Genomic DNA, 21,457 nt, shown 5'->3' with positions numbered 1-21,457 from the left:
TGCTGTTTGGAGGTTCTTTGAAGAACGAGTAACTGGAAGCACTACAAGACGGAATCCTTCATCAGATGCAATTCTGGAAGTGAGATCTGTTAAGGAATTATTCCGCTAGAAGTAGTAGTAGAACATTGTTGAATTTCATCTTGGTATGAGAACTATTGACACTAGTCTCTCTCCCGAACATCTGCTGAAGTAGTTAAAAAGGATGTACTTTGAAGTTTAGAGCCCATCTCCCTTTGGTTAATTAACAGCCCCCCAAGGGTTTTTATTGCCTCCACTTCCTCATAAAAGTCCCTGAAGGCTCTCAAGTGCCCTCAAAGAGGAACCCTAATCTCAAGATCTGTGACCAGCAGCAGTGGTCTATACTTTGTCATCATATCAAAATCGAACTTTGCTTGATCTTCCTTATTTCTGCTTTTTACTTGGTTATGGTGTTGTTCCTTCCTGTTGGTTGTGTTTGTTCAGACACTGAAAGAAACAATGTACAAATGCGGTTGAAGGTATTTCCTGCTCAATGTTATTACAATCAACCTTAGTGCCCTCGACCCCCACCACTTCTGGGGCCCCCCTCCGCGGGACATGTTTTAGAGGAGCTGTTATCTCCGGTATCTTTGTTCCTGCCATCGCACCAAATGGGGGGTAGTGGTGGTCTGGTCTCACCTCACCGCTCCTGGCTTCCTCCGGCCACACCGGGTCAGATGACATGTTACTTTCTTTGTTTCGGGATTTGCATGAGAGGCGTACCTCCCCGCCTCTCATTATCATATTGTCTCTATATAATCTCATGAATGTGTTTCTTCGGGGCTTCCTGATGAAATCTGAGACTCACAGGAGCCCGAATCGATTCGTGTTGCGTTGCGATAAACTGAAGAAAAGACTACGTGGTGTTGGGTCTTCTTCCACCTTATAGAGAGATAAAAGAATCTGTAACCAAGGAAGGGCCAAGAGCAAATTGACAGCTCCCATTCCTCAACAGATCCTATCTTGAGGAGCCCCTTTTCCCGAGAAGTGCAGACCCTTTGAGCTGGTGGGAGGCCAAGGATTCACTGTACCCACGTCTTACACATGTGATGACACGGAGGCTGTGTGTTGTCGCAACATCTGTGCCCTCAGAAAGAATCTTTTCCAAAACAGGGCAAATGTTAACAGAAAGGAGAAACAGGATCAACCCCTCAAAGCTGAGGCACTTGGTTTTTCTTAATGCCAATCTTCACTAAAGACATTAAAAACTTTTACCTGGATGCTGCTTTTTTCTTTTTGTTTTACAAATTTTAAGTTATAATTTGTTGTGTTGTATTCAATGCTTACTTGTTTTACTGTAAACAGTTAAAAGCTTATAAATATAAATATTCAGAGATTGGAACTTTTTGTTGACCTTGTTTTGAGGTGGGTCTTTGTACTTTGTTTTTATTTTTGTAGCACTCCATGTTGTACTCCATGTTGAGTATAAATAAATATTTGATATACTCTCTATTTTTTGCATTAGTAATTCATTTTACACATAATATTACGTTATTTTTGGTAGTAAATTAATTTAAGCAACAAAAAAACTGAGGAGCCATTGGGAGCCATTTGGGAGCCGAAAGAGCCGGCTCTTTTTAGGGAGCCGATCCAAAAGAGCCGGCTCTCCAAAAGGAGCCGGAATTCCCATCACTAGTACATACAGGGTAGCGATGCTGCCTTCAGGGACAAAGAAAATAGTACGAACTGGAGCTATGTTTATTACGAACGTTCTTCACATTGACTGTTTTGTCAGCCTACTGTATACGACTTGACGTCTGTGGTTAACTTGCTTGTTTGTACTTCAAAAGTTTTAAAAAATTATTATTCGAGTAATATAATTTCTGACAATTAAAATGATCAAAATCTAGTCATAGTAATGATAAAAACAGAAACTGCATTCTTTGTATTTTATTTCATTTGACATGCCTGTCAACCTCGGCTAATACTGTAGTTGCCCTTATAAATGATTACGATTTCCCTTACAAAGCAACAAAACCCGTACAGCAGTTTACCGCGCATGCGCACATCATGCTTTATCAATCCGACAGTACGCAGCGATTAAAAAAATAATGTAATCGGATTGCTGGTTTGCTATAGCCAGCAGGACAGCAGGTGAGAAGATCTGAATTTGAGCCAAAATGGTCTTTGTGAGATCGGTTCACAATTGTTTTTTTTTCGGGGGGGGGGGTCCGTATAAAAGTTGTAATACGCCGTACATTATTTGAAATGATAAAAAAGCGTATAAAATACGGGAAAAACGTATAAGTTGACAGGTATGATTTGAAGAAGTGTTGTCGGGTGGTATGTAAAAAATACAGGGAAACTTGAAGGCCCCCAAAACAATCACGTGGAATTACACATGGAGCACATGAGATTAATTTGAAACAACATATGAACGTTGACTTCCTCCAATATCATGTAACAAAACATTATAAACTGACGTTTGTTCACTTTTTGTATGTGTAATTTAAAAATCCGTTTACACAAGTGATCACGTGATTCTTACGTCATGTGGTCACGGGGTAAAAACATGGCCGACTGCATGTAATCGGATTGATCTCATGAACCGCTTTCTAACATAGCGGTCATATACATATCCCTCTGTTGCACATTCTCTGCGAATATACTCTATATTGGCCTCGTTGGATGTAATTATGGCTTCGGCGTTCGTGGTTGGGGATCAGTTCAGAAACAGGGTGACAGAACTATTGGAACGGACGGACTCATCTCTTCCTGAAGAGCTGAAAACGCAACTGGGTGCTCTTGTTGAAAAGAAAGGACAAATAACGTTAGCCTTTCATACAGCGAGACAACTGAAGAAGTACCTTCATGCTGAAGGTAATGTCACCGCAAGCATATTTTCTCACCCCACAGCTCCACCACATCTCTCTCTCTCACACACGCACACGCACACACAATACACAAATATGCACACAAAGTTACCTATTTGACTATATTTATTGACCGTACTTGGAAAAATAATATTTGTGTAGTTTTTAATAAATGAAACCAAATGCAATTTTAGAAGTGACACTTAGATTTAGGGTACTGGTACTTATATTCATGAAATATATGTGGATTTAGACCATACTTTTTAATGGCTCTTATTTTTCTAGGCCATCCATTCTATTTGCATGATTTGTTGGAGGATAGTTCACTGCACCTGCCAGAGTTTGTGAAGCCCCCCAGAGTAAGTCGATTACAGTTGATTTAATTTGAAATGTTGATATTTAGAAAAAAAATCATATTTCCTGTTTGAATTTTTACAGTTGGACAATGTTCTTGAAGACATTTAAGTGTTAACATTTTTGTTGTTCCAAGAAGTTAATGTAATGAACTGTTTCAGCACTGTGTCGATATATATGAAAAGTGAGCTGGATGCGCATGGAACACAAATGTGATGATTTTCTCTAATGACAGAACCCTGAGCTGGTCGCACGTTTGGAAATCATTAAAGCCAGACTAGCAAACGAGGAATACAACAAGATGACCCGAAATGTTAACAATCAGGTAAATAATTTTGTCTTTGCTTATTGGAACAGAATGTATATTATCCATCCATTTAGTTTCCAAATAGCTTATCCTTACTAGCATTTAAAATAATTTATCCATACAGGTTTAATATTTGTAATTCTTAGATTGGGCAAGATTAGATTCAGATTCAGACAACTGTATCAATCCCACTAGACAGGGCAATTACTGCAGTAAAGCTACATTAAAGTATTAAAAATAATAATTTGAATGAGTTGAGATTTTGCAATAATGGTTAGTCCCATCGTAATGTGGTTAAATGACATATTAAAGAAAACAGACGGTTTGCTATTTTCAACATTACTATAATATTGTGCATTTTTTTACGATCATGAAAATAGTCACAATATGATTGTCTTGAGTCCATAGTTTTTCCCCTTAGATTTCTTTCCCCCATTATTTTGCACCTAGAGGCACCCACCCTCGTCCCTTCATCTGTTACATGAGGCTACAATTTCATCACTGCAAACTCTTGCCTATTGATTATATTTCTACTCCTGTGCAGGAGATGAACCGGACTGGAACTCTGGCAGATTTTGGTCAGCAAGGTTCGTGTGTTGTATGGTTTCCATGTCCCTCCAAGGGGACACCTTAAGTAACAATTAACTGTGTCATAATTGCTTCCACTGTGGGGGATCCTGAGTTAACTCATTCACTGCCCACCAAGGTAAAAACAAGGGACCGTTGCACTTCTATAGCCATCGCGCTAAAGGAATTCGATATAATACAGCTTTGTTTACTATAGAGCCTTCACAACCGCTACAGCTGGAACAAAGCGCTTTACATTTACATTTAGAATACTCTGTCCAAGAAATCAGAATATTGACCCATATAGAAGGAGAATCGGATTATCAGGCGCACTGTCGGCTTTTGAGAAAATTGAATGTCCATTTATCAGTAATATTGTGAAAATGAGTGGAAAGTTGAATCCTAACTTTGAAAGTTGATTCAGTGTGTGCCCCTAAATTTTCTACTCGCGCCCCTAAAATTTCAGGTTAGGAGACACTGTTTTCCAAGTAAAAAAAAAATTGTCTGGAGCCCTGAGGTTAATCGTCCTTTTCATGTTTTTCATTTGAATCTTTTATATTTATGGATTCGATTTTTTTTTAAATTGAAAGCATGTCACAGAACATGCTATAGCACCTGCAAACTGTTTTAAATAGTGAAAATAAAATTGGAATATGGTCCCTTCAGATAATATTTCTAGATCACTATCATATACTAAATAACACAGGACATTATTTACACTGTACATCTTTTCTTTTTCTGAAGTCCGATCAGCCAAAGCGGTGGCCGTGACTGTTTTCAACTTCCTGGTGACAATAGTTGCTACGTTTGCCTGCTCCTATATGGGCAGTCAATACCTATTCACAGAAACAACAGCGGTAAGAATTTGTCTTTGTTCTCTATTGAGCTACGACTGAAATGATTTGTTCTGCCATAAGATAAACTTTATAGCTTACTTACATAACCTGTGTACCTCAAATTTCAGATGTTGTGTTCAGACTAGAGTATCCCAAAACATGTTAATTGTAATCTATTTTTTTCCTAGCGAGTGATATCTGCTGTGATTGCAACATCTGTAGTGGGGCTCGCTGAGCTGTATGTCCTGGTCCGGACCATGGAGGGGGAACTCGGGGAACCCTAGCGCAACAAACAAGGGAACTACACTAAAATCGAGAAAGAAAAACTCCAATTAATGTGTTCGCATTATTGTACTAACAGAGCCTTCACACCTGAGCATTTCGCTTTCTTGGAAAGTTTTTGGGATGGGATTCTTGAGGGGAGGGCATTGTGAATGGTTTAAAAAGTGCAGAAACAGTACTTATGGTTATAGTTTTTTGGGCGAGTGTTTTACAGATCTTTAAATGCAGTAAACCCCCTCTATTTGCAATGTATAGGGATCAAGTTCTGCTGCGAAGAGCTAAAAAAAAATGTTATCGAGCTTCTGTCCCAAAAGAATGTTTATAAATGAAATAGTTCTCATGAATTCTCATGAATAAATCCGAATAAAATGACTACCTGTGATATCTTTTTGGTTTTGATCTTTAGTAAAAAAACAAAAAACCCATACACACTTATACTGTTTTTGTAGTTTTCAGCTCGGTCCGTATTTCAAAAGCTTACCTTGAAAGTGTTAATATTTACAGATCGTTTGTTGACTCCAGTTGAATGATGATGATATAACAAAACAGCCTATCTCATGAGGTCAGATGATGTTAAATTAGATTTGATCAATTAAATTATTTTTATTTTAAGTATTTTTGGAGCAATTGCTGTACATTTCATGTGGTACATCTATTTTCCGCTCATGCAGAACTGTTTTCCACATCATGTTTGTTTGTTTATTGTTTTTAACATTATTTAATTGGGTAAGAGCCGTATGAAGTGATACAGGGGAATATTTTTAGAGAGCACTTTTCAAGCTACAGCTGTTCATGACCCACCAATTATAATACCGTATTTTCCAAACTATGAGTGCATTTTTTTCATGGGTTGGCCGGGGGTGCGATTTATACTCTGGAGCGATTTATGTGTGAAATTATTAACACGTTATTATATCATTTCACGTTATTTCCACATTAAACCGCACAAGGGCGCTCAAGGCCTGTGTTGATAAATCGACGAGTCGGACGTATGCGCCGTAGAAGAGAAAACGCCGCATCTTCTACGTCCAGAGTTTGCGGAGTTGTTTAAAAATGTCACCGAGGATGAAAATTTCAGTGGCATTATTTATTTTTCATTGGATGGAGTGACACTGATGATTTGGTAAACTTCTTAGCATGCTCTTTATGCTATAGTTTTCTGAATAACTCGTAATATGTACGTTATGTAACGTTAGCATATCGTACACTTATTCAGAGTGTTGTCTATTTTATTTTTATTTTAAAATACCTTTGACATGTCTGTTCTTGGTGTTGGATTTGATCAAATAAATATCTCCCAAAATGTGATTTATACTCTAGTGCGATTTATCGTGGGTCTTCTTTTCTTATGTATTTTATGGCTGGTGTGACTTCTACTCCGGAGCAATTTATAATCCAGAAAATACTGTGATAATAAAAAAGCAATTGAATTGGTCGTGTCATTTAGGTCTGTGCATGGGTCAAAGAAAGAATGAGCACTAAGGACTCTTGTATTTATCATGTTAAACTTTTTGCATTGTCTAACACCAAGGAGAACGATTGTAGCATTGACTGGCAATGCCCTTGCATCTGACAGAAAATAATTTCAATCAAGGAATCTCTTTTAAGAGATCAATGCATTTTTTAAATCTTCAAACTGGCCATTGGCATTGTGTTGTGAACAAATTCTGTTTATTTATATTTACCAGTGTAACCAAGTTGCTCTTCTAGAACGCTCTTCACATAAATCTGAATGTTTATTTTCACCCTTCTCAAATATGTAAACTACCGGTAGTCATCAAGCTGTCGATGCATGTCTCATGTCGGATGTCACCAAAACACATACAAAAAGATTACCGTCCATGATCACCAATTTAAAAACAATTCAAACAAGACTGAGCTGATCAGTCTTTTCTGATCCCTTCTTGAGATATAAATTATTATTTTTGTTGCCTTATTTTTTATTTTTTTGCCTGTGTCCTCTTGTTTGGTCCTGTCGCATAAATGGGAGGATTAAAAGATGTAACTACATCTGGAGGGGAAAAAGTATTTTCCTGAATTCTGAGATTTGACACCCGGATTAAAGGTTTATTGAAAGATTATTTGGTATTAAAGATGATTGTGATATGCAGAGATCACTGTCCACTGCACAACTGTCTTGTCCATCCGTCATGTTCGTGTATGTATTAAACTTCTCATGTAATATTTCAAAACTTAAATCCAAGCATAATTACAGGACCTGTAAGCTGATAGACCCCGAAGCTTTGGCTTTAATTTTCATTAGTTTATTCCGCCAGCCTACTGTATGTAACCCTCATGATACTTACTGAGTAGAGAGACTTTGAAAACAACTATTCCTTTCATGGGATCCCTGCACAAAGAATGATTTTAATCAGGATGTTTTTCAAAATAATTCTCAGAGAGCCACCGTTTATAGTAACCCGCCACAGTTCATCTTAGACCATGATAATGACACTTGGCCGCTGTGAGGACAATATATGTATGGCCTTGATTCCTTTGAGTGGAGTGGAGAAAAGCAGGCTTACTGTGAACCTGTTGTGTTATGTTCATGGGCTACCTTCTCAATTCGTCCTCCATTTGATTAAAGGGCATGAAAATCAAACAATGTGCAAAATTTGGGCATCTTCCAGTGAACATCACAGTACAGTACTTCCATTTTCTCTACCACTTGTTCTCATTAAGATCACGGATGAGCTTGAATCTATAGCATGTAAGCTAGCAAGCTATTGAGCTTGTTCATCTGCGGCAGGGTTGTCTGAAATGTTAACACCTGGGTTCAGTGTCAATTCTCAGTCCATAAAGTAAAAACCTTGCCAGTTTGGCATTAATAGAAGTACAGTTAAGTGAATGAACTACCGACGAGAGTAGAAGCATCTGTGACTAAAGCCAAACTGTGGCTTTTTTTCCTGGACCTGGCTTTGACATGTGATGGTGGTTGTATGTGGGTTCCCACAGAACAACAGAAATGGTAAATTCAAGTCCAGAAAGTAGAAACCTTGCTACAGTTTGACTTTGGCCACTGGCGCTTCTACTCAACCGACAGGTAAACAAACTTGTTTAACTGATAGATGTACCTGTTTTGTATCTGACTGATGAAACACTTTTTTTAAAACGGGTGGGGGGGGGGGGGGGGTTAGCATATATTTTAAAGATAATCTGTTCATGATGAGGTAGCATGGTGAAAGATGGGTTCGTGCATTCGCTTCACAGTGCGAAGGTTGCAGGGAGGTGAGGTCGGGAGGCAGGTGAGGAGCCTCACCTCTGAATGCGCATTGCATTGCGCAATCAACACAAACTGGGTTGATTCATGCAACTGGCTCGTGCTGCTTGCCGTATAACTGCATGTCGCAAATATAATGTTTAGCCAATTGAATAAGCTACCCTTTTTGCTTCATATATTTGTAAATGTGACACTAAAGGAGTCAGTGCCTCACCAACCACGAACCTCACCGCACGCCATTGGAAGGTTGTGGGTTGGAATCCAGACTGCGTCCTTGCTTTGTGGAGTTTGCAGATTCTAAAAGTTGCACACATAACAAAACATGCATGTCACGTTAGATGGGCACTGATGCCCATCCGTGATGGATCATATCATTTACGTTTCCTTCATGAAAGCACGATAACCTTTCATAACAGCCACCATTGCAGCTGTCCAGCAACAGGTACTGTATGTATTTTAAAGGAGAAGGCATTTCTTAATAAAAGACACATGGCAGCTGACCAGAAGTTTGTCCAAATGCAAGGACTCTGACCACGACAGACAAAATTCTCTGTCTGATTAGATAAAGATTCGCCCAGTTGGTGTGAATGCCGGATGTAATATTTGAAGGCAACCAAGCACTGATCATCACCTGGCCAAGTAAAACATTCATAATTAATTAATTTACTAAACACAGCCTGTAAGAAAAAGTAAAGCATGGTGTTGGGATCATGCTGCGGGGATGTTTTTCAGCAGCAGGAACTGGAAGATGAGTTAGGGTTGAGGGAAAGATGACATTGATCAGGGCACACAGATTCAGAGCTCTTTAGGCATTTGTGCTGTTTGTTTGTTTGTTTGTTTGTGTTTTTTGTTTTCAAATCATCCCACTGGCTGGCACAGCTTCATAGAGAGGGGGGCTCACAAACAGTCGGGTTTGGATGGTGATCTGCAACTGGCACTTCACAGCGGATCTTTGTGATCTCCTCCAAAGCTAACTTTACCTCATCCACCAGTGAAGGTCTCCTTACAGTTCCGTTTAAATGTATTTTGTGCGCTCAAACTTCCTGGACGAGCAAATCAGTTTCTTGTTTCGAAAAATGTTGCTGTCCATGCTCCGCCATGTCGAAACTGTCAGTGCACTACAAGTGTGCCACATTTAAAAGGAATGTAGGGGGTTGGACATGACTGAAGTTGGCTGCGTTTACTCTCATAGCGGCGCAGACTTTTAAATCTCTCTTAAATACGCCGGCTTACACTGGTCTGCGAAATTAAAAGAATGCCTGGTCTAACCCACATCCATGCAAAATCTACACTGCCTGCCATGCTGAATGTTTGCCGACACTAAAATAGAGCCTTTGGAGTTTGAACCAACACATGAGACGTCAACGTGTCATCATGAGATTTCTGATTTGTGCGCAAAGTTAAATGTTTTACCTTTCCTTTGGCTTTTTTTTGTTGTTTTTTTGGGGTGATGCCACCAGAGCGATCAGGCAATGCATGACAACCATCGAACTCAAACTGGAACATACTGCAGCATACTGTAGTCATTTTTTTATTATTATTGTTTAGTACACTATGAGATACTGTACACCATTATATTGATATCAAATTGATTTTCTGAGTCAGAGGCAACATTTAAATATTCATGTTAAATACCACACAACAAATTCATTCCAGCAGTACCAAACACTCGGAGGTGGGCTCGAGGGTCTGTCAGTCATCATTATTTCAGACCGATCCAGTCCATCCGTTGGCAGCAGCAACACCCAATCGGTGTTGAGAACATACGACATCACACGTATGCACAGCACAAACAGACGAGTTTCAAGAAAAATAGTAGTTTTCCTTTATTTTTGTTGTATTTCGTGTTTTTGCAGTGCTTAACTCCTCTGTATATGACTCTTATCATTTACAATGATAAACTGCTCCTCCAAACGTCACTACATGGGGTTTAATTCACTTCTGTTTCTTGGGAAAATGTGTTGAAACAACTTGAAAGTCACCCAAAGATACTCAATGAATTATGATGAATTTTGCAGGTTGCACGATCATCTGATGAAGTATTTACAGTTGAATTTACCATAATTATTTGCCCACTTGAAATTCCATCAAGTTGAGCATTAGTGCGGTGTTAACTCATTACTTGACATTTGCTAACCTATTTTATTCTTGTAAAAATCAAACCAAACTACTGTACATCTAAAAAGACAATTAGAGCATTCACACAAGGGCAGAGCAAGAACACCAGACACCAAGTTAGAGATTATTTCAGTTTGATGAAACAAGTGGAGTTTGTGTATTTGGACATATGAAAGGGAAATAAATTTTGTTGTTCACGTCATCAGAACTCTAGGAAGTTGGTGACAATAGCAGCATTGTAGATCAGGTCTGAGATGTAACCCATCGAGGTCTGCGGTCCCATTTGTGTGTGATGATGATGATGGTGGTGGTGATGTCCTTGTCCCTGAGTTACCTCCCAGTACGCTGGCTGAGAGTGAGAAGGAACGACTTGGTCGACAGAAACGTGGCCTCCGGCTCCGCCCCCGTATAGAGCCTGAGGACCCCCAGACTGAACCAGGCTCTGGGCTTTGAAGTTCCTGAGGGCCTGGTAGGAGTAGTTAGATGCAGAATGGTGTCGCTGCCTGGTGATGGGATGTGAAAACGCACCAGGTAGGAAAGTCGGGAGGGTCGATCCCAGTTGTGGCCGCTGATGTCGCTCCTCCTCCCGGAGACGAGACTCCGAACGCCTCGGGGAGCCGAGGGCGGGCTGCGTGTGTTGCGATGAAGTGGATGGCGTAGACTGGTTGTTGTAAAGTTGAATCCAGTCAGAGTAGAATTGTGGGATGTCGTCACAGGTTTGATTTTGCTCCGGTCTGAGTATGTCTGCCATGGTCGGAGAAGGGAAAGCCGAGGTCACCAGTCCAGAGGTGGGTTCTGCGAGCCTCCGACTTGCCACAAAGTGTTTGGTGGACTTGGGCAGTCTCCCACTCTTGATACTTCGGGCTCTTCGGTTTTGAAACCACACCTGTGCAAGATTTTGATTTTCTGTCACAATGGCATTAGACTTCAATTTGATTTTCGAACAAAGCGTGTGGGCTTCCATCAAGAAAAATGATCAGACCTACATTGGACCAACCTGCTTTATGCTAGGTCACAAATAGATTTGTCTTTTTTTTTTTAACCACTCTGTCGTAAGAGTGACGCAGGTAATACTAGTGAGCAGAGCGCACACCTCCACCAAGGCAATATATTCACACAATTCACACAAAATGTGTAATGTGCAAGTCACATCACTTCAAGACCTTCATCAATAGAATTTTCTGAAGATGCTTCCCGGTTTTCATGACATGATTGTAGCTTTCAACGTGGCAATGTTATGTTCTTACGGAAAGTTATTTGGAATATAGTGTGCTCTTCTCATACAGCTCCGGTGTGCCTAGTGTTGTGGCCAGTCAGTTTAACCTTTTCAGGGACAGCGGTTAATACAGTGGACAGTTTATCAGGTTATCAAGTTACAGATTATCATTATTTGTACATGAAAGGGCTAAATCACTCCAATATGTAGAAAGACCCTCGTTTCGCCCACCGACCTGAATCTTACTCTCGGGCAAGTGCGTGTGCACGGCCAGTCTCTCCCTGAGGGTGATGTCCGGGTAGGGAGTGACAGCAAAGGCTTGCTCCAGCTCAGACAGCTGAGCCCGGCTAAAGATGGTCCGCTTCCTCTTTCTCGGACCCTCGCTCAGACAGGCACCTTGGTCCGGCTCTGTGGAAGATGGGGCACTCTCATTGTGCACACCTTCGGCAAGAGGGAAAAGAAGATCATCAACTGGTTCATTATTAGTAGTTATTTAGGATAGTTGTGTTAGTTATGTATGATTTACTTTGTTGACAAGAATAATTTTTATGATATATTTTCCTGATGGTCTCAAACACAGATGGGATGATACAAATTTTAAAAAAATATCAAACAATTCATTTCCAGATGTTGTTTTGGCTTACCTTTACTGTGTTCCTGTTCCCCAAATAACCCCGTCAAAGCCAGCGCATCTGCCTGTTGATTCTGCTTTACTAATGAGAAGTCTGCATCCAAGAACAAAGCCATTATCACCACACAAACGCAGTCACCCTCTGATGCCTTGACAGTTGATGCATGATTTGACAGGGACGGCAGGGGGACCACCTCTTATACCCAGACACACCCCTCAACATACACACACACACCTCAACATACACTTACACACACACACGCACACACACGCACACACACACACACACACACACACACACACACACACACACACACACAGGAAATCCAGATATTAAAACAGCACTTCCTTTAATCTCAAATTACTGAGAATCAAATCATGCTGTTTTTGCAAGTCCCATAATTGACAATACTCTAGCAATGACTTCAATCGAATTTATCATCATCCACCATACAACATGATATCTGGCATTATTGTTTACACCTAAAGTTCTTGTCCGTTAAGAAGATAGATGTCAAACTGAAACAGATTATTTTACTAAATAATAATAATTTCAACATTATACTGTCCATAAAGCCATGACTAGTTGGAGATATTATTATCATATTGTCGTCTTTCCTCACCAATACATCCAAGTTACCCATCCACAGGAGTTTTTTAAATCTAGAGTTCACGTGAATCGTGCAAAAGCAGGTGAACCCTTTTCATCACAAAGGTTGGGGAAATCCTCATGAAGATATTACTTTTTAATATTCAAATTCAATAAAATGTTAAAACGTTCCATGAATGTTCAAGAGCAGTGGTTCTTAACCTTCTTAGAGGTACCGAACCCAACCTGTTAAAATGCACATTCACCGAACCCTTCATTAGTGAAAAGTAATTTTATTTTTTTACAAATTCAAGATATTTAAAAAAAGCATTGTTTTTAAAAAGAAAAAAGTTAATTAAATTTCAACAGATAAGTATACTTTTTTTGTTTGTTTTAATTGTACGACCTACTATCACACGTTGACTACTATACGAACTAAATTTCCCACAGCACTGATTAGACAAGCAATGTCATGTGATCATCATCTGCAGCCAGTGATGGACAATCGGCTGCTGCTGTAATAATTTTCTAGCGAGGTCTCCAGCAAGTTTAAGCTTATATGGAATTTGTAACGACGGGTGGATTCAAGAAGTAGCATCTGAAACAAAAGTAACACATTTTTGTCAGCTGACAATTGATGATTTTATTAAATGTTCTCAACTCAACATCCCATCATACCATGGTCTCATTTTAGAAACACTCAATTTCTTATTCTCCAAAACACAAATCCATTTCATAATCAAAAATATTTTACAAAATGATTGCCTACATTTCAGTTATTTGCTTATGCTGCAAATTGTGTCCCTTCTGGTGCAGTGTCAAAGGTTAATTTACTCAACATGTGGGAATAATAAAGGGTCAGAAGCTACGGAAGAGGATTAGGGCCAATGAAAAACAAAATACTTTAAATTCAGAATTCTGAGATTAAAGTGAGAATCTTGCCAACATTTTTTTTTCTTCATTGGCCCTAATCCTCTTCTGTAAGAAGCAACAAAAAACATACAAACTAAATATATTTGAACAACTCAATTACGTGTTGTCTTCATTAATTTGTACAATACACAAAAACACACACGTACACGCATTCACTATTCTAGGTTGAGCCCTCTAAAATTGGAACGAATGTTCTTCAATTAACCACACGAGGGCAGCCCAGTCTAGAGGTCTTTGACTTCTCTCCTGGGCACAGAGGAATTGCCTTTTATGTGGCTCCTTGGCAATGTGGCAGTGGAAAAGGCGGCTTGGAAAAGGTCACGCCACTACTTTCGGTGGTTGTGTATTGTCACTCAAATTTGCGCAGGTGGTTGTAGAGCGACTGAACGTAGGTGAACACACACATTGGATCCGGTTTCCGACCCATGATCATCATGTCATCCACTTCGATGAGCCGGTCGCAGCCAGCCTTCATTCTGGAGACAAAGGCAGAGAGACAGAGCATGAATTGGAGCTCACGTCATACACCCGCTTGACCATGTTTAAGAGATTAATGATCAAATATGTTCAGCGTCATGGTTGTTTTCTTCAGATTTATAGTAACATAATCAGTTGTATGTATGAAAAGGAACAATGTAAAAAGTAAAAGAACATTTCTATGAAGACCTTAAATATAACTGAAATTGTGTTCAGTGGATACATGTATAAGCTTATGTTAAATTATTAATTATTTTCATTTTATATTTGAGCATTATATTCCTTTATTTCATAGTTACCTAAATTATACTCCGTTTAATAATTGTTGAAACATTCTTATGTTGCTTTCGTCTTATTGGCTGAAGAGAAGCAGGAAGTGCATTCGTTACCGGAAAAGGCATGTTCGTGTTGGAGTTGCGGAGCAGACGTTGAAAAATAAAAGGTGCGTTCAAAGGATTGTATCTCTCCTTTTGCCCATTCTTAAAGGAGAGCTATTCACTCAAAACGTACAAACCACTCAACTTACACATGTATGCATCTCACGTGGTCTAGAAATTTGGGCACATCTTTTTGTTAAGCCTGTCCATTAGTTTTAAACAACAACAACAAAAACCTTGAAATAGGCGATACATAATACAACACTGTACTGTTACATCTGTAGCTCGAAACAATACTATCTGCAATCATCTTTCCCCATTGAAATGAATGCCAAAAATCCATTCTAGGCATTTTGGTGCTTCTCGCGTGTGCACCTTGGCCACTAGGGGTGCTCAAATACAGAAAAGTAGGAAGAAGAGTTTCACAAAGTGACTCGGTCAACTTCAGTAAAATTTCACAAAGGTGGCCGTTTGAGAAGTGACCTTTTTGTGTGAATGTTGATGTAAGGACAAAATTCGACACACGTTAGTCCAATGGAGAATTGTTACTTAACCGGCTCACAATAGTACTCGCGATTTTGAGTGTGCTTTTAGTCTTGGGCCTTATCAGTAATATAATACAGTACTGTTGATTTTTCCTCATGTCAGAATAGACAAACCTGCATGAACGACTGTTGCAAGCAGACAAGCATCCTGGTAAAGTTACAGGTTAATTTAGTTATTGGTTAAGTTTGCATTTGCTGCACAGCTGGAAACAATGTAGCTTTATATTGATGTCGTCAGTGATTAAGTACACAAAAAAGAAGATATTATTAAAACCAATTAATTCAATAAATCATCGTTGTTTTGTTTCTTGGTGTACTTCTCGAGGACACTCCACTTATTTGCTTTCACTCACTCTGCAGTCCCAAAAGCCAGTTCAAAATTATGCTTGCGGTTGGCCGGTGATAATGATTCGTAGTCAAACTCGGTGGGAAAGAAGGAGTGGACCAGAGCGCAGAAAGCCATGCCATCACTCCAACTGGATGAGAAGTTCTGTATTTCTATGTTCTGCAGAAAAGGGGAGATAAAGAAAACTTGGTAAGGTTGTTGCAAGCATGCGGACAATAAAAATAAATAAGTAATTGTAAAAAAAAAAATCTAAGAACTGACATCTTAAAAATGGTCAGTGGAAGATAAAAGAAGACAACAGTGTGGCTATAACACTATCCCTACTTTCACATAAATATGATGGATGTAACGGTTGCGCTGTACTTCTTTTTTTTTAATTGCCTTGCTGATCTTCAAAGCTGATCTTCAAAGTCAAAGCTCCAAATGTACTCCATATATATATATATTCATTCATTCATCTTCCGAACCGCTTGATCCTCACTAGGGTCGGGGGGGGGGGGGGCTGGAGCCTATCCCAGCTGTCTCCGGGCAGTAGGCGGGGGACACCCTGAATCGGTTGCCAGCCAATCGCAGGGCACACAGAGATGAACAACCATCCACGCTCACACACACACCTAGGGGCAATTTAGAGTGTTAATCAGCCTGTCACGCATCACGCATGTTTTAGGAATGTGGGAGGAAACTGGAGCACCCGGAGAAAACCCACGCAGGCCCGGGAAGAACATGCAAACTCCACACAAGGAGGCCGGAGCTGGAATCGAACCCGGTACCTCTGCACTGTGAAGCTGACGTGCTAACCACTGGACTACCGGGCCGCCCTATATATATATATATTATTGCTATTCTCTTTTCGATCCATGTCTTAACAAAACCTTACGAGTGATGACAGAGAGGAAAAAATGTGGAAAAGACACTTGACACTGGCTGTTGTTTCTGAAAATTTACCGCCTTCCTGTGTGGAGTTTGCATGTTCTCCCTGTGCCTGTGTGGGTTTTGTCTGGGTATTCCGGGACACTGGTTTCCTCCCGCGTTCCAAAAACATGCAGGGCAGGTGAATGGAAGACTATAAATCTTTGTTCCAGCTGTCGCGGTTGTGAATGCGCTATATAAATGAGTATGTATCGTATTGTATTGTATAAATTGTCCCTACGTGTGAGTGTGAGTGCAGATGGTTGTGTGCCCTTCACTTGGCTGACAAACAGTTCAGATCGGGCTATACTTGGGACTCTCGTAAAAAATAAACGGCTCAGCTCATGCATGAATGAATGAATCAAATATAATTATTGGGCCCAGTTCTTTAAGAAAGGGTACAATTTCAGTAGTGGCAAAGGAAAACTCCTTTCATGTGTAAAAGTTCAACTTCAGTGTGCATGATTCTTCACAGTGAATGTTAACTGTTTGCAGACGTGTCTCAAGTGCACATGATGTCTTTGCTTGAGTGAAATAGAACATGTCAGGTCATCAGATGAACGATAGAGTGTTTCCTCTTAGCCAGTATGAGTCGGGGTTACGTCGAATTTAACTATAACTCAAGCCACATGGAGCTGCTGGCACAGGCTGCTGGTAATAGTGCAGCAATGTGTCAAAACACTTAGCCGTGACCTGAAATGCTTCAAACTCTGTTCCCCCAGAAACACTCGTTTATAAAAACACACCAACCACATTTGCTTCCATACAGTGCAGATTAAATTAACACATTAACACACAAGTTAATTGGGTTGCTAAACATTTAAAACAACGGAAAGATGGACAGAGATCACACTTCAAATTTGCCCCTCATCTCCAGTGTGAAAAATTGGGTTTTCGATGTTCAAACAAAATGATCCAAAGACAGCTGAGGACTGCAGTAAATTATAAAATAACAGAATTCCAGTGAAAGACAGACAAAAAAAAGTAACACTTAATAAAATTCATCTAAAAGCCAGAATAAAAGGTAATAAAGATCATCAAATAAAATTGAAGTAAAAACCAGACTGAAAAAGTAGGCTTTTAGTTTTCTTTTAAAACTGTCAAACAGATGGAATCTGTGACTACAAGAGCAACGTTTTGAACTGGCACCCTGGACGAGGAGGAGAGAAAGTTGTTGTGATAAAAAACGCTAGTTTCCAGCGCCTTCCCAGAGATGAGTATCACAGAAAAATTGTCTGACAGTCTTCGTTTGAAACTAATGTATGCTCATTTTGTCGACAAAGAGCACGGTGCTGCGATGCGAACATTGAAATTAGTGGTAATGTGCTTGCATTGTGGAGATGGCTCGCCATGTCCCACAAGAACAAGAGGTACTGTATGATTTTCATGTGTGTGAGAGACACGGCACTTTCGTATTAGCCGACCTCTAAAATTATAAGAAGGCTAGCCGCGATGTTTTGGAATTTACGTAAAGTAACAGATGTCATGCTCATAAAACTTCATACTATTGGGGCGGATCATTCTCATATTTGAAGCGGTTGAGGTTGATATAAGTCAATATGTCCGCAGAGCGGCACGGTGGTTGACTGGTTAGCACGTTCGTCTCACAGTGCACAGATGCAGGGTTCGATTTCGGCTCGGGCCTTCCTGTGTGGAGTTTGCATGTTCTCCCCGTGTCTGCGTGGGTTTTCTCCGGGTACTCCGGTTTCCTCCCACATTCCAAAAACATGCATGACAGGTTAATGGAAATCTCTAAATTGTCCCTAGGTGTGAGTGTCAGTGCGGATGGTTGTTCGTCTCTGTGTGCCCTGTGATTGGCTGGCATCCGGTTCAGGGTATCCCCCGCTTACTGACCAAAGTAAGGCCCCAGCACGCTCGTGACCCTCGTGAGGATGAGCGGATTAGAAAATGGATAGACGGAAGATGTTCGCATAACCGTTGAAGATTGATGGCAGTGTGATGACATCAAGCGACGTGAAACTTGTTTACATTAAGCATCCTGGTCTTGTGATTACCATGCAGTGGGAAGTATCGTAAGTTTGAATGGCTTCTACATCTGCTTAAAGCTAAATAAGACTGAGTACAACCTCTTTTAACAAAACCCAGGGTGCGCGGGTTGCCCGCAATGATGCTCATGACTTTTATTGATGGGATGGGTCGACTGATGCCAGAGAGTCCAAATGTGTATTTGGACTTAATTTCAGCCACAGCCCAAAAAATCCCAACCACTGAAATGGTGAAAAACGTTAAATGATCTATATCAACAATTGAGTGCTAAATTGTTCTCAGTGTTTGCGCATTTTCAGCGCTTACCTAAAACATATTTAATGTATTTAGGAACAAACAAAATCACTTTACACAGTCTTTAAGTCCAGACATGAACATAAACTTGTGGATGAAATAAGTTGTTCTTTGGTTTGAATGAGAGTGTGAATTGTTGTTTGTCTGTATGTGCCCTATGATTAGGTGGCGACCAGTCCAGGGTGGACCTCGCATCGCGTCCAAAATGATGACACTTATTGACTTTTACCTGGTAGCCTACGGTCTTGGAGCGACACCACTCAAGAAGGATCTGTTTGATGCTGCTGGCGCTGGAAACTCCAAAACTTTGGGAGCGCTTCAGTTTGGGTTTTGACTCCATTAGTTTGGGGTGACTGTACAGATAACAAGCCAACCTTTGTGAGTATCATCCAATTGTTTTCATCTAACCTAATACAAAAACTGCATCTTTACCTGTTACTGAGGTCTGTGTCCAACCGCTCCAAGACTGACCGCCGAGCCTGAGCTCCAATGTTTCTTGGTAAAGTTTGTGACCTCACCAACTCTCGTCTCCTTTCTCCTCCATGCCCAAAAGATTGCTCTTTGCTTTCTTCATTGTCATCTCTGCAGGGAAGGGAAGGTTAACCCCCAAATTTTCTTTACAATAACATGTTCAATGCACCTTCATTAGTCAAAACATGACATTTTTATTCATATTGTGTTTGTGGAATTTGAGTTGAGCAGCAACATCCATCTCAGGGGGTGGCCATTTTGCCACTTGTTCTCGACTGCATATGACATCTCTGTTGGTCGGGGCTCAGGTAATAACCAATCATGGTTCACCTGGGCCCTCGCCTAAGATGGACAAAAGCTGGTCGATTTGACTGCTTAACTCACTCCACTACCGCAATATTAATCAGAATGCCATGTTTAGACAAGTGGGGCTGCATACAACATTTTATTGTAAAAAAAAAATTGGGGTTGACTTCCCCTTTAAATTCAAATATAACTCCCATTTTGTCTAACCTGTCATGTTGGGGTACGTCTGCATAAGTCACAGTTTTAGCAGAGGGCGAAACCGTCTTTTCTGCAAAGACAATCACAACCGTCAATCATAACTGCGGTCTCAGTCTCAGTGTGAGGGTCTGTTTGCCTGGGAACCTCACCTTGGAGGCGCGAAGTTCCCACAGCTCTGATGGGTGTGGCGTTCCACGTCTTCACACAAGACACTAAAAGAGAAATCAATGTTTAGTCTGGAGTTTTACAAAGGCGATATTTACTCGGTCATGTTTGTCACTGAGTCACCTTGTTGAACTGGGGATTCTGCACTTGATTGAGGCTGGATGGTGTTGGCAGTTGATTGGCAGGGAGAGAAGGCTCCTGAGACTGGAGGGAAACTAAAGGAAGTGGGGCTCCTGGGAGACTCTGGACAAGTCTTGAGTTCTGCTGTCTTGGTGGTGGCCGTGATGGGGAAGTGGGCCATCCGCATGGCGACTGGAGCTGTGTGTTCATGTGGGAAATCTCTGGATGGAGACATCTTTCCATGTACCAGCAAGGGATGTTCTTATTGGAAGAAAATAAAGAGATCACATAAAAAGAAAGAAAAAAACATGTCAAGAGATTATGAGAACATGGCTCAATATTAAATTAAAAAAAAACAGCTCAGACGAATTACCAACTATTGATCAAGTTGCCAATGCTTTGACCTCAGATACACCGACTATATGGATCTGATTGCACGGCCCTTTTAGGAACTCTTATGTAATCCAAAGGAACTGTCACGTTTAGTTCATCGCAAATGTGTCAAGGACAAGGGGATCCAAAGTGTGGGGCTGACGTGGTGGGGGCCCAGGGCATCCACAGCAGCCCCACCTCTCCTGCATAAAACGATACAAGAGGTCATCTGCCCATGATTGATGGGCATACGGTTTGAAAATCTTTTTTCTAAACAGCATCTTCACTTAGAACTGACATTTCCCCTCTTAGTGTCCAGTCACAGTTTCTGTTTGAACCTCTCTAACCAAACACAGGAGAGAACTAGCAGAGCACTGATAGTGATGGCATCACTGTGAAATAGTCTGGAATTAATCTGCCGGACTTGACAAATCTCTCCCAAAACCACAGAAAACATTACTCAACAATTTTAACAGGCTAGCACTCAACATCCCCCATTAAAGTAAGCCTTAGGAGTAAAATGTATTTTTTTCTTCTTTTTTTAAAAAGCCTTTCAGTCAATTGGCTTGACGTCAGTTTTGTGCTCGAGCTTTGAGTTTGAGAACATATTGTACTGGCATGATGAGAAACACTTGCGGGTACCTGTTGACGCAGTGTGTCCATTCTCCAGACACGCATGTGTTGGGGCCTGGTCAACCTCTATTGGCTCCTCTCGCTCAATACTCTGGAACGCACATACAGTATAACGCGATTAGAATGTTGTTTGTACAGTGTGACGTCATTGATGACTTTCATTGCAGAACCGGGGACTGATTACAATTTGGACTATCAGCAGACACAAGAATTTGTCTAGTCCTCGAGTCTTCCAGCGATCCAATTAATGGATGAAATTCGGAAAGAATTTTTTTTGTGCGTCATACTTGGATCATACAAAGTGTGTTACTTCATTCACGTGCTGTTAGTAACGAAACTTGAATTTATCATTC

At 40.5% G+C, this 21,457-nt stretch overlaps 3 protein-coding genes across 4 annotated transcripts in view; 1 reads left to right on the top strand and 2 right to left on the bottom strand.

Annotated features, from left to right (window-relative positions):
• The first annotated feature begins 2,500 nt into the window (after positions 1-2,500).
• tmem199 (transmembrane protein 199) lies at positions 2,501-5,549 on the top strand. Its single transcript, XM_052079111.1, has 6 exons — positions 2,501-2,838; positions 3,117-3,190; positions 3,421-3,510; positions 4,037-4,079; positions 4,804-4,916; positions 5,084-5,549. Exons 1-6 carry the CDS (start codon positions 2,655-2,657, stop codon positions 5,177-5,179), a joined length of 600 nt encoding a protein of 199 aa, XP_051935071.1. The 5' UTR covers positions 2,501-2,654; the 3' UTR covers positions 5,180-5,549.
• Positions 5,550-9,811: 4,262 nt separating this feature from the next.
• On the bottom strand, positions 9,812-13,361 carry sebox (SEBOX homeobox). The gene is made up of 3 exons (XM_052079067.1): positions 12,376-13,361; positions 11,967-12,172; positions 9,812-11,401 (listed from the first exon to the last, which is right to left on the bottom strand). Exons 1-3 carry the CDS (start codon positions 12,476-12,478, stop codon positions 10,718-10,720), a joined length of 993 nt encoding a protein of 330 aa, XP_051935027.1. The 5' UTR covers positions 12,479-13,361; the 3' UTR covers positions 9,812-10,717.
• Positions 13,362-13,568: 207 nt separating this feature from the next.
• smtnl (smoothelin, like) overlaps positions 13,569-21,457 on the bottom strand; it is a 31,096-nt gene continuing 23,207 nt past the window's right edge. For both annotated transcript variants that reach the window (XM_052078947.1, XM_052078948.1), the window contains 8 exons: positions 21,114-21,195; positions 20,103-20,360; positions 19,964-20,026; positions 19,824-19,884; positions 19,272-19,421; positions 19,069-19,192; positions 15,637-15,788; positions 13,569-14,360 (listed from right to left, as the gene is read on the bottom strand). In XM_052078947.1, the coding sequence (XP_051934907.1) occupies positions 14,234-14,360; positions 15,637-15,788; positions 19,069-19,192; positions 19,272-19,421; positions 19,824-19,884; positions 19,964-20,026; positions 20,103-20,360; positions 21,114-21,195 (1,017 nt within the window). In that variant the 3' untranslated portion in view covers positions 13,569-14,233. The remainder of the gene's footprint in view (positions 14,361-15,636; positions 15,789-19,068; positions 19,193-19,271; positions 19,422-19,823; positions 19,885-19,963; positions 20,027-20,102; positions 20,361-21,113; positions 21,196-21,457) is intronic.

Source organism: Hippocampus zosterae, chromosome 10 (assembly GCF_025434085.1).
Source record: "Hippocampus zosterae strain Florida chromosome 10, ASM2543408v3, whole genome shotgun sequence".
In the NCBI taxonomy this organism is placed as follows: Eukaryota; Metazoa; Chordata; class Actinopteri; order Syngnathiformes; family Syngnathidae; genus Hippocampus; species Hippocampus zosterae.
This window is presented reverse-complemented; position numbering and strand designations above follow the sequence as displayed.